General features: G+C 40.7%; 1 protein-coding gene and 1 pseudogene across 2 annotated transcripts in view; one reads left to right on the top strand and one right to left on the bottom strand.

The window, feature by feature from the left end:
• Positions 1-3,792, top strand: part of EBPL (EBP like) — a gene marked incomplete at its 5' end in the record, with an annotated part of 28,501 nt that extends 24,709 nt beyond the window's left edge. Inside the window, 2 exons of the mRNA XM_081046140.1 lie at positions 1,763-1,901; positions 3,191-3,792. Of these exons, the coding sequence (XP_080902266.1) occupies positions 1,763-1,901; positions 3,191-3,431 (380 nt within the window). The 3' untranslated portion in view covers positions 3,432-3,792. The remainder of the gene's footprint in view (positions 1-1,762; positions 1,902-3,190) is intronic.
• A 1,660-nt stretch (positions 3,793-5,452) lies between these two features.
• LOC308496535 (acyl-CoA-binding protein-like) lies at positions 5,453-5,881 on the bottom strand (annotated as a pseudogene). Its single transcript has one exon. The product of its transcript is annotated as an acyl-CoA-binding protein-like (transcript).
• Positions 5,882-12,732: the final 6,851 nt, after the last annotated feature.

Genomic DNA, 12,732 nt, shown 5'->3' with positions numbered 1-12,732 from the left:
ATACTCTGTCACCATCACTCGTTGCATGGTCTGACCTAGCTAACATGCGAGCCCCTTGCTGGCAGATTTTGTGTCCCAGTGCGAGCACAGAGTGTGTTGCTCCAAAAGGTGTGTTGAATTAAAGAATAAATGAATGGTGTTGTATTTATGAATGTCTTAACATTCACTAATCTCTTAGTTCCTAAAGCATTGACATTTTTCTGTGATATTTTCTTTGATTTTTGGGTATACTCAAGGGTACATTTTGCCTATAGTATACGTGTTTAAATTTAGAGGAAAAATTGTGTTGTTTTCCGGTTAGTTCATGGCTGGCAATCAGCTCAGGACTGCTGGTTGGGTTGGCCTTTCCCAGACTCTCCTCTCAGCATGTGTCTGTTTGTTGTCTCATTAAATAGCTACTCCTGCTTATTGGCCATCTTCTCAGAACAGCCTTTCATTAGAACCCTTTGTCCCTGGACCCAGGGATCCTAACTCTGGCCTGTAAGCGACTAGAGCTCAGCCCAGTCAGAACATGTCATTCATTTTTGACCATCCATACCTTTTCTTTCTTTTTTTTAAATTAAAGTTTATTGGGGTGACAATTGTTAGTAGAGTTACATAGGTTTCAAGTGTACAATTCTGTAATACATCATCTATATATCATGTGTGTTCATCATCCAGAATCAGTTCTCCTTCCATCACCATATATTTGATCCCGTCTACCCTCATCTCCCTCCCCCCACCCCCTTACCCTCTGGTAACCACTAAACTATTGTCTGTGTCTATGAGTTTTTGTTTCTTCATTTGTTTGTCTTGTTCCTTTGTTGTTTTCAGTTTTATATCCCACATATCAGTGAAATCATGGTTCTCGACTTTTTCTGTCTGACTTATTTCACTTAGCATAATAATCTCAAGATCCATCCATGTTGTCACAAATGGCACTATTTCATCTTTTCTTATGGCAGAGTAGTATTCCATTGTCATTCATAGGTTTTCTATATCAATGGAGAACAGGATTTAAAGGGAGAGAAGGTGGGGACTTTTGTTATTTAACTTTGATTATTTGAGATCTTAGGACCAACATGTATTACTTGATAAGAGAGAAAGAGAGGAGGGAGGGAGAGAGAGAGGAGGGAGGAGGGAGATGGGGAGGGAGGAAGAAAAGAGGGAGAAAGAGAGAGAGAGAGAGAGAGAGAGAGAGAGAAGGAAAGGAAGGGAAGGAAAGGAAAAGAAGGGAAGGGAAGGGAAAAGAAAAAGAGGGAAGGAAGGAGGACTGTAGGGAGTGAGGGGAATATGGCTTCACCCAGTGCATGGCTCTCAGTCCACTCTAGAAAGACTTTTATACCTCATGGTGCTTTCTAGAAGAAACTATTGTTTTAATGGGGTCTAGAAAAAGTTCTTAGGGCATGCCCACTCCCCATGGCACAATTCAGGTTTTTGTGGTGGCTATTAGTGAAATCTGTCCCTGTAGCAGACTGAAATGCCCCCTTTGTCCATTTTGGATTCATTCTGTAGTTCAGGCTCTATTATTCCCGTCCCCTTCCTTCTGCCCCCTCCGTACTCAATTTCTCTTCAATTATTAATAGACGTGTTTTTTAATAAGCATTTCCTTAATAATTTGCAAAATCTGACTGTTGAATTAATTTAGAGTTCTGCTGCTTATAATGAAAAGGTGGGAGTGAAGAGGGCACATATGTGAAAGCACTTCAGAAACTGTAAATTATTTTACCAGTATAACGTGATATTACTGCCAGTTAAGTTAACAAAGTGTGTTTTGTTTTAGGGAAAGAATATGGCAAAGCTGATGCAAGATGGCTTAATTTCGACCCAACCATTGTGTCTTTGGAAATTTTAACGGTTGTCCTGGATGGGTTTCTGGCGTTGGTCCTCATTTACGCCATAGTCACAGAGAAATATTATCGGTAAGTGGCCTGCTCCTGTCCTGCTGAAGAGGAGGAGCGTTAGCTGTCCCAGTGCCTAAGTGACATTTGGAGTAGACAATGACCACGTTTCTTTGTTAGCCGAAAAGCAGAGTAGAAATGAAAATGGTTTGTAATTAGATAAGGATCCTAGTGCACACAGGATCATTTCAGACCATTCAAAAAAAAAAGAGGAATAGGATTGTAGCAGGCAAGCACATAGTTAACAGCACTGGATGATATGCCATCCGTGTTTTGGAGAATAAAAGAGTAATATTTCCATTCTTCCCCCCAAAAAAAATCACTCTAGAAAACTCCTAGTCCACTTGACACAAAGTAAATTCTCTTACATAATTCTGAACTAAACATGCCAAATAAATAAGAAATCTTTTCAGAAGCAGGTTGGAGGGTATGAGGAAGGCAGAAGCATGGGGAGAGGAAGCAGAAAGGTGGAAGATTATCAGTCTAACTCTGAGGCTTTGAACTCTCCTCCCTCCCTCCCTTTCCCTTCCTCTCCTTCTTAGAGACACAGTGACCTGGGGCAATAGATTGCTAGCCTGGGGATGATGCCTAAAACAATGTCAGGTAGGTAGAGTTGCATTCAGTTTCCTACCATCTTGCATCAAAGAAGGCTTATTTATTTAAAGCTTCATTATAAAATTTCAGATTTGAAGAGACCCTAAGGGTCATTTAGTCCACTTTTCCCCATCCAGTTTTACGTAGCAGTAAAAATTAAATTTCTCCCTGATGCCTTGTCATATTTTTGCTCCATTCTCATGACTGTAGACTTACTACATGCACCCATTTGTTTATTATTTAAAACACTTATAACATCGCATTTTTGAGTATTTACTATGTGCCAGACACAGTGCTCAGCCCTTGACATCTCATTTAATCTCTGTAAGATTACTTGAAGAAGGAACAATTATTATTATCCCCTTTTACAACGGGAAATGGCAGCTCATAGTGAGATTCACATCCAGGTCTTTCTTTCTGAGTCATGTGAGACCTCACTAAATCTTCCTAAGAATAGTACAGAATACCCAAGAGACCTGATTTAACTCTTGAGAATAGTCTTCTAGAGGACAGTTTTGCTTCTTCAAAGAACACATGGGTCTGCATTAATTACATTGACTTGCCCCATCAAAGGAGCACCACAGAAAACCTGAGATCCAACTTCAGAGGGGTTTTCTGCTCTGGAAGACAGCGTTGATGCCACGATTAAAGAAAAGACATCATGATTCAGGGTGGCGAGCTGTCGGTTTCATCCCTTGTGTCTTTCTCTCTAACAGGCATTTCATACAGATTACCCTGTGCGTGTGTGAGTTGTATGGCGGGTGGATGACCTTCTCCCCAGACTGGCTTATGGGAAGCCCCAACCTCAACACCAACAGCTGGCTCTACTTTTGGGTCTATCTGGTATTTTTCAATAGTGTGTGGGTTCTGATCCCAGGACTGTTACTGTGGCAGTCATGGGTAGAACTCAAGAAAATGTATCACAAAGGAAATAGTTTAGGGAAAAAGTTTCAGTGAATTTTCAAAATCATAAATGTTATTGTCTTGCTTTATGAGCCAGAATGGATCAAATCATTTTGTGTGGCTAAAATTTAATACATTCCAGTCTACACTTTCTTTTTATATTGTTATTCCTGAACAACCTACTTCAAATTGATTGTAAAGTGGCAAGGTTTTGTTATTGGGTTTTTTCCCCTCAATTAAATGGCAATAGAGGGAACAGAGAATAAATTTTAACTTGTAATAATAAGACTTAATTATAAATTTTTATGGCTAACATTAATGGTTCTGTAATTATTCCACTAATAAAGCCAATTATCATAAAATACTGTAGAGCATGTTATATTAATTTTTTATTAAAAGAACATGTTGTTACTTCACTTCTAATCTTCTCACTATTCTTTTCATTATGAAAGTGAAAATAGAAATGAAATGAATGCCTCTATTTTACATTTATAATTTATCAAATTTGTGAAGCAAACAAAAATGACAGTAGTCAGAATTTGTGAGTGAACCAGCTCCTCATGGGGACATTGGGGTTGCACACAGACAGATAATTGAGTTGTGTCTGCCATTTTTCAAGATGGAAGTTTTGAGTTACCTTACAAGAATACATCATACATTATGTAAAAAGGAAGTAGGAACACAGGGAAAAATAAGCGTGAGAAATAATAAGATGAAGGTAAAGTTAATATGCCAAGTGCCATAATGTCATATATAATTAGTTGACAGAAGTGAAGCACAAATTTGTCACTTTCAGACCAAGAGGGAAACATGACCATGTTGTGTTTCATAAAACACTAGTTTTGGGAAGTGGTTATAGCAGTTCTGTTGGAGGTGGGGAGCAGCTGTCCACATTAACTTGTTAACACCTGCCTTTTTTACTAGACATTAAGCTCACAGATGTATTTTCTGCCTAGAAAAGTGCCCAGTTCATACACCAGGCTCTTGATAAGTTGTGGTGGATACTATCGCCCCGAGAGCTTAGTCTGCATTGCCGTCTCTTTCTAGGTGTCTTTCTTATCCTGACGAGAACTGTAGGTTATGGTCCTGGGTGCAAAATTGTTTTTCCTTTCAGAGGTACTTATGAGACACGGGGGTGAAAGCAGGGAGACTATTTTCAACAGTTCCTGGTTTTTTTGTTTTGGGGTTGTTTGTTTGTTTGTTTCTGCTTTGTGGTGACAAGTAAGGTCCTAGAATGTGAGGGATTTGACATTTTGACATGAGCACAAACTGTTCAACTTCTTAGGTTTTGATTGAGAGGCAGTTGTTGTTGGGGCAGCAAGAATGAAGGGTTTGTGGGCTGAGTAGTTCTGGTGATGGCCTCATTGGTAGTGTCGCCCTTCGGAGGGTCCATTCTGAGGTCATCTAGGAGTCAGTCCTTCCTAGCTTAGCCCAGACCCTGTTCTTGCAGCCCCCACTGTTTTTTGTAGACACCGAATTCCCTGTATTAAATGTTGCTGCTTAAAACACCTAGAGTAATTGCTGTTTTCTACACTTTAATCCTGAATGATACCTGATACAATATTTGTTGAATATTAAATAAGTATAGCTGTGTAAGTGTGAGCAATATTACATTAGCACATTGAAGGCTGTTGAAGTCCCACAATAAAAATACTACATTAACTTCTTTAACCCAACTTTTCCCAACATATTTACCATACCACTTGAACAAGTAGGATGGTGTTTTCATGGAACACCAGATAGGGAAGCACTGAGTAACACAATTCAGTATCCATAAGATTAAAACCAAACAAGTTACCAATAAACAATTAAAATATAATTAATTTTTTTTTAAAATAAAGCTTCAGTAATAAAGGCATGTAGTATTGGCACAGGGGTAGTCAAATACACCAATGGAACAGACTGGAAGGTCCAGAAACAGACCTTCTCATATGTGGGCAGTGGATTTATGACAAAGATCCATTGCTAAGCAGTGGGGAAAGGATGGTTCTTTTATTCTGATTTTTAAAAAGATTTTTTTTTTAAAGTAACAAATGCACTTTTAATTGATCTACAGATAAAAACTAGTCAGCAAGATCAGTAACCATTTCAGCCCCTCATCTGTTAGAGCCATACCCTGGACAGAGTTGAGGAAGCGGGTTAACAGGTTATTTCTGTTATTTCACGTCATCCACAGTATTAGAAAAACAAGGCATGATATCAGTTTAGATGAAATGCGTGGCTGGCAGCCAAATCCAGTCCCTATATTCCATATTTTTTCTTTAGTTCTTCTACTTTGTCGATGTAAGCTTTCATGGCACTTCCTTGGAAGTCCCTTTCAGCTCATTGCAGGCATCCCACTTGGCCTTGCCTTTGAGGTCCAACATCCCAGGCCGTTCTGTATTTATGTCCCCCACAGTGGCGTGTTTGTGGCAGCTGTAGATGTACAGCATCTCATCATCTGCCGGCTTGGTCTTGAGGTGCTTAACAGCTTCAGCGGCTTTGTCAAACTCAGCCTGAGACATGCCGGCAGGGTTGGTTGCAAGAATTCCAGTGAGCCAGCGGAAGCGGCGGCGAGGAAGAAACAGTAGCACAAGACTCGACTCTTAAAAAGATTTTTATTAAAATATAGCTAACATACAATATTATATTCGTTTCAGGTGTACACCATAGTTATTCAACATTTATATACCTCAAGAAGTGATCCCCATGATAAGTCCAACAACCATCTGACACCATACCACAATATCACAATATTATTGTCTATATTACTATGCTATTATATCCCCATGACTTATTTGTTTTATACCTGGAAATTTGGACCTCTTATTGCCCTTCACTCTTTTCCGGTTTAATTTTTCAGTTATAGTTGGCATTTAACATTATTTTGTATTAATTTCAGGTGTACAGCATAGTGATTTGACATTTATATAATTTAAGAACTGATCCCCCTGACTAGTCTAGTCCCCACCTGGAACTATACATAGTTATTACCATATCATTGACTATATTTCTATGCTTTGTGTCCCCAAGACTATGTAGTAACTACCAATTTCTACTTCTTTTTTTTAAATAATTGATTTTTCAGTTACACTTAACTCACAATATTATATTAGTTTCAGGAGTACAACATAGTGATTAGATATTTATATAACCTACTAAGTTATCATCCCAATAAATCTAGTACTCTTTGGACACTATACATAGTTTTTAAAATATTTTTTTGACATTCAATATTAGTTTATATTGATTTCAGGTGTACAGCATAATGGTAAGACATTTATATAATTTAAGAAATGATCCCCCTGACTAGTCTAGCACCCACCTGGCACTGTACATAATTATTACCATATTATTGACTAATATTCCCTGTGCTTTAATTTACATCCCCGTAACTACTTTGTAACAATCATTTTGTACTTCTTAATCCCTTCCCCCTTTTCACCCATATCCCCAATCTCCTCCCATCTAGCAACCATCAAAATGTTTTCTGTATCTATGAGTTTGTTTCTGTTTTTTTTTTGTTTATTTTATTCTTTAGAGTCCACATATAAGCAAAATCTCATTGCATCTGTCTTTCTCTGTCTGACACTCCACTCGGCACAATACCTTCCAGGTCCACCCATGCTGCCGCAGATGGCAAGAACCCATTCTCTTCCATGGCCGAGCAATATTCCCTTGTATATATGTACCACCTCCTCTTTATCCATTCTTCCATTGGTGGACACCCAGGCTGCCTCCACATCTTGGCCATTGTAAACAGTGCTGCAATGAACATATGGATGCATAGGTCCTCTCAAAGTAGTGTTTTGGGTTTCTTCAGATAAATACCCCGAAGTGGGATTACTGGGTCCTTATCTCTTGTTATAGACTTTGTTTTTTGTTTTGTTTTTTAATTAGTTTCAGGTGCACAAGACAAAGTAATACTTAGACGTTTAACATTTATACCCCTCACACTGTGTGAACCCCCCTCCCCTAGCCTTTGTTTTAAAGTCTGTTTTGTCTGATATAAGTATTGCTACCCCAGATTTTTTTTCATTTCCATTTTCATGAAATAAATTTTTCCATCCCTTTACTTTCTGTCTGTGTGTGTCTTTCAATCTGAAGTGAGTCTCTTGTAGGTAGCATATGTAAAGGTCTTGTTTTCTTATCCATTCGGCTCTCATGTCTTTTCATTGGAGCATTTAATCCATCTACATTGAAAGTAGTTATTACATTGAAAGTAGCTACATATTGATAGATATGTAGCTATTGTAATTTTATTATTCATAATTTTGATCTTTTCTTTTTCCGTCTTAAAAAAGTCTCTCTAACATTCCTTGTAATACTTGTTTGGTGATGATGAACTCCTTTAGCTCTTTCTTGTCTGAGAAGCTCTTTATCTGTCCTTCAATTTTAAATGATAGCATTGCTGGATACTATTACCCTTGGTTGTAGGTCCTTGCTTTTCATCATGTTCAATATTTTGTGCCAATCTTTTCTGGCCTGCAAAGTTTCTGTTGAGAAATCAGCTGACAATCTAATGGAGGCTCCTTTATAAGTTACTAGTTGCCTTTTCCTTGCTGCTTTAAGATTCTCTCTTTGTCTTTAACCTTTGCCATTTTAATTATAATGTGTCTTGGTGTGGGCCTGTCACGCAGGGGACCCTGCTCGCTGCGCCATTTGTCGTGCAGGGTCTCTGCTCCCGCTCCCCACATAAGAACGCAGGACACGGTAAGGCCAAAAAGGAACACCCACGGAGCCATAAGTAGGGGAGTCAAACCAATATATTCTCGCTGGCGGCTGGGCTGGAGACACAGGAAGCAGGATCTACATAATCTGCCTAACAGCAGTCCGCGCTTGCCAGCCACCATCTTCTTGCTAGCCCCCATTCTTCTTCTGCTAGCGTAGCCACAGCAGTTATATTAGTGGCCAATGGCTTACGGGTTACAGCTGACGGCCAACTAGCCACAGCTGCTGGCATCTGATCACAGTTGATGGCCATTTACTACCCGAGCCAGCACCTTTCTATGTGAGGCCGAGAGCCTGGAAACTGCTTTTTGGGGCTTTGTCCCCACAGGGCCTGTTTGGGTTATCTTGTTTGGAACTCTCTGCACTTCCTGGACTTATATGTCTATTTTCTTCACCAGATTAGGAAAGTTTTCAGTCATTATTTCTTCAAATAGGTGCTCAATCCTTTGCTATGTCTCTTTCTTCTGGTACCCCTATAATGCGAATGTTGTTACGCTTGATGTTTTCCCAGAGGTCTCTTAAATTATCCTCATTTATTTTGGATTCTTTTCTTTTTTTGCTGGTTGGTTTGGGTGTTTTCTGCTACCTTGTCTTCCAAATCACTGACTCCATCCTCTGCCTCATCTAGTCTGCTGGTGATTCTTTCTAGTGTATTCTTCATTTCAGTTATTCTTCACTTCTGTCTGGTTCTTTTTTATGGTTTCTATGTCCCTTTTTTATGCTTGCTATCTTTATTTTAAGTTCTCACTACGTTCCTTGAGCGTCTTTATAATCGTTGTTTTGAACTCTTTATCTCGGAGATTGCTTCCTCCATTTTGTTTAGTTCTTTTTCTGGAGTTTTCCCCTGTTCTTTTATTTGGGGCATATTTCTTTGTTTCCTCATTTTAGCAGCCTCTTTGTGTTTGTTTCATTGTATTAGGTAGACCTGCTATGTCTCCCAGTCTTGGCTGGGTGGCCTTATATAGTTGGTGCCCTGTGGGGCCCTGGCACAGTCTCCCTGGTCACCTATTCTGGATGCTCCAGGAGTGTCCCTTGTGGGGGTTGTGTGTGCCATCCTGTTATAGTTGAGCCTTGATTGCTGTTGGCACGCCTGTAGGTGGGACTGGCCCTCAGGCTGATCCAGCGGTGGGGTTTGGCCACATCCACAGCTTATAGGCTGCTGTGGTGGGGTACCCCACTGAATGGGATTCACACTAATAGGCTCTGGTACCTATTGAGATACCCTTTGTATGTGCGGCTTGCAGAACTAATTGGGTGGTGCTCTGAGGTGGTCTGAAGCCCACTTCCAAGTATGTTGGTTCTGGGGCCTCTTGGGAGAGGCTTTGTTGCAGGCCCTGGTCACCACCTACCAGTGACCATCTGGTTACTACGTGGTAGGAGCTAACTATAAAGCTATGCGTGGTTGTTCACTGCCTGTGCTAAAGTTGCAGATATGTAGGAGAGGACACACTGCAAACCGAGAATGGCTACCACCAATACCAAGCCTGTGGTAGCTCTGCAAAAAGCCAGGATATCCCAGGCCTGCTGCCACCTGCTGGTTCTCTTAAGGCTCAGCCTCTGATAAAGCCTTGTACGGTAGGCCAGTGGGCGAGGCAGGGTCTCTGGGAGTCAGTAGAGTCGGAAGAACTGTGGTCACCAGGATAATGTAGGCTCTGGTTTGGTGCCAGTGCTGAGCCTGGAGTGACTCAGCAAAAATCTCAGAGCACACTGAGGCCAATTGCCACCCACCTGGGGCCCGGGGACTCCGATAGTTTTCCGAGAAAGAGTGTAACGTGGGTGTGGCTGGCTACTCCTGGGAGAAAGTGCTTCTGGCATTGGGGGAGTTGAGTAGGGCGGATTCCCCATGAGTCAGCAGGGTTGAGCAGTGGAGCTCACCAGACCAATCAGATTCAGATTTGGCCCGTGGGGGCGGGCTCAACACAGGGAAGATGGTGCCTGCCTGCAGGTTACACAGGAGTAGGACCTTGCACAGGGAAAATGACGCCTGTTCACCAGCCCTGCCCCAAAGCCACATGCCTCCGTCTGTCTCCCACACGCCTCCGATTCCCCTCGAGTCACTGGACTTTCGCCGGAACACAGGGTGAGTGCCTGGGGGTGAGAGAGTCTGTGTGTAGGCCGTTTAAGAGGACGTCTGGTTTTCTTGGAGCCTTCCATCCCACCTGGATGGTCAGAATCCCCAGTGTTTTTTTACCGCCAGATATTGTGGGGGCTCTAATTCCTGGCACCAGTACTCTGGGCTGGGAAGGCTGGTGTGGGGCTGGGGTCTCTCATTCCTCCAAGGAATATCTCCATGGCCGAAATATCCTTTCCGGTTCTCAACCACCACACGGAGGTTTAGGGCCAGCCCATTTCACATCTCCTCCCCTACTACCAGTCTCGACATAGCTTCTTTATATCATTAGTTATTAAACTTCTGATCAACCAGACTTCAGGTGGTTCTCCAGCTTGATTGTTCTGTAATTTAGTTGTAATTTTGATGTATTCACAGAAGGAAGCAAGCACAGTGTTTATCTACTCCATCTTGTATCTCTCCTCCTAATTTGTACTTCTTAATCTCTTCTCCTTTTTCACCCACTCCCCCTCCCATCTGGCAACCATCAAAATGTTGTCGGTGTCTGTAAGTTTGTTTCTGTTTGTTTGTTTTGTTCTTTAGATTCCACATAAAAGCAAAATCACATTGCATCTGTCTTTCTCTGTCTGACATACTCTGACTCAGCACAATAATCCCCAGGTCTGTCTATGCCACCACAAATGGCAAAAATCCATTCACTTCCATGGCTGAGCAATATTCCATTGTTTGTATGTACCACCTCCTCTTTATGCATTCATCCATTGATGGACACCCAGGCTGCCACCACATCTTGGCTATTGTAAATAATGCTCCAATGAACATATGGATGCTCATGTCCCTTCAAAGTAGCATTTTGAGTTTCTTTGGAGAAATACCCTAAAGTGGGATTACTGGGTCCTTCTTTGTGGCTTGTCATAGCCTTTGTTGTAAAGTCTATTTTGTCTGGTATAAGTATAGCTACTCCAGTTTTTGTTTGTTTGTTTGTTTGTTTTAATTACTTCTATTTTCACGAAAGATCTTTTTCCACCACTTTACTTTCAGTCTGCTTGTGTCTTTCGATCTGAAATGAGTCTCTTGTAGGCAGTATATGTAAGGGTCTTGTTTTCTTATCCATTCAGCTATCCTATTTTTTTATTTAATCCATTTACATTGAAAGTAATTGTTCATAGGTATATAGTTATTACCATTTTATTATTCATAATTTTTATTTTTTTATCTTAAAGAAGTCCCCTTAACATTTCTTAAAAAAAAAAACAAACAAAAACCATTTCTTATAATACTGATTTGGTGGTGATGAACTCCTTTAACTTTTTCATGTCAGAGAAACGCTTTATCTGTTCTTAGATTCTAAATGATTACTTTGTTGGGTAGAGTAATTTTGGTTGTAGGTCCTTGATTTTCATCACTCTGAATATTTACTGCCAGTCCCTTCTGGCCTGCAAAGTTTCTGTTGAGATATTGGCTGACAATCGTATGAGGAGTTCACTTATAAGTAACTAACTGCTTTTCTCTTGTTGCTTTTAAGATTCTCTCTTTGTCTCTAAGCTTTGGCATTTTAATTTTGATATATCTTGGTGTGGGCCTGTTTGAGTTCATCTTGTTTGGGACTCTCTGCACTTCCTGGGGTTGTAGGTCTATTTCCTTTCCCAGGTTAGGGAAGTTTTCCGTCATTATTTCTCCAAATAGGTTTTCAGTTCCTTGCTCTGTCTCTTCCCCTTCTGATACCCCTATGATGCAAATGTTGGTATGCTTGATGTTGTCCCAGAGGCCCTTAAATATCCTCATTTTTTTTGGATTCTTTTTTCTTTTTGCTGTTCCATTTGGTGTTTCCTGTTGTTTGGTGTTTCCTGCTACCTTATCTTCTAAATTGCTGATTCAAAAAAAAATAAAATAAAATAAAAAATAAATTGCTGATTCAATCCTCTGCTTCATCTAATCTACTGTTGATTTCCTCTAATTCTTCATTTCAGTTATTGTATTATTTATTCTGACTAGTTCCTTTTTATGTTTTCTATCTCTTTGTTGGAGTTCTCACTATCATTGAGCATCCTCATAATCAGATTTTTGAACTGCATCTATCTGATAGATTGCTTGTCTCTATTTTGTTTCGTTCTTCTTCTGGAGCTTTGTTCTGTTCTTTCATTTGAGACAAGTTTCTTTGTGTCCTCATTTTGGCTGCCTCCCTGTGTTTGTTTCTATGTATTAGGTAGAGCTGCTATGCCTCCCAGTCTTAGTAGAGTGGCCTTATGTAGTAGGTATCCTGTGGGGCCCAGTGGTGCAGTCTCTCTGGTCACCTGAGCTGTGTGCTGCAGGTGTGTCCCTTGTGTGGGTTGTGTGTGCCCTTCTGTTGTAGTTGAACTTTGGTTGCTGTTTTCATGTCAATGAGAGAGGTTGACTCTCAGGCTGATTGGTTGTGAGCACTGGCTGGACTACAGTGGAGGAGCTCTTGTGCAGGTGCTGACCCTAAGGAACAGGATTTGCTTTAGCAGGGCTCTGGTGCCTACTCAGTCTGTTCTTTGGGTGTGTCGTCCTTGGAGGTGGCCCAGTGATGCTCCAGCTAGGTCTGAAGATGGC

This window comes from Rhinolophus hipposideros (genome assembly GCF_964194185.1).
Source record: "Rhinolophus hipposideros genome assembly, chromosome: 4".
NCBI classification, from domain to species: Eukaryota; Metazoa; Chordata; class Mammalia; order Chiroptera; family Rhinolophidae; genus Rhinolophus; species Rhinolophus hipposideros.
The sequence above is the reverse complement of the archived record's forward strand: the minus strand, read 5'-3'. Positions and strand labels throughout refer to the sequence as shown.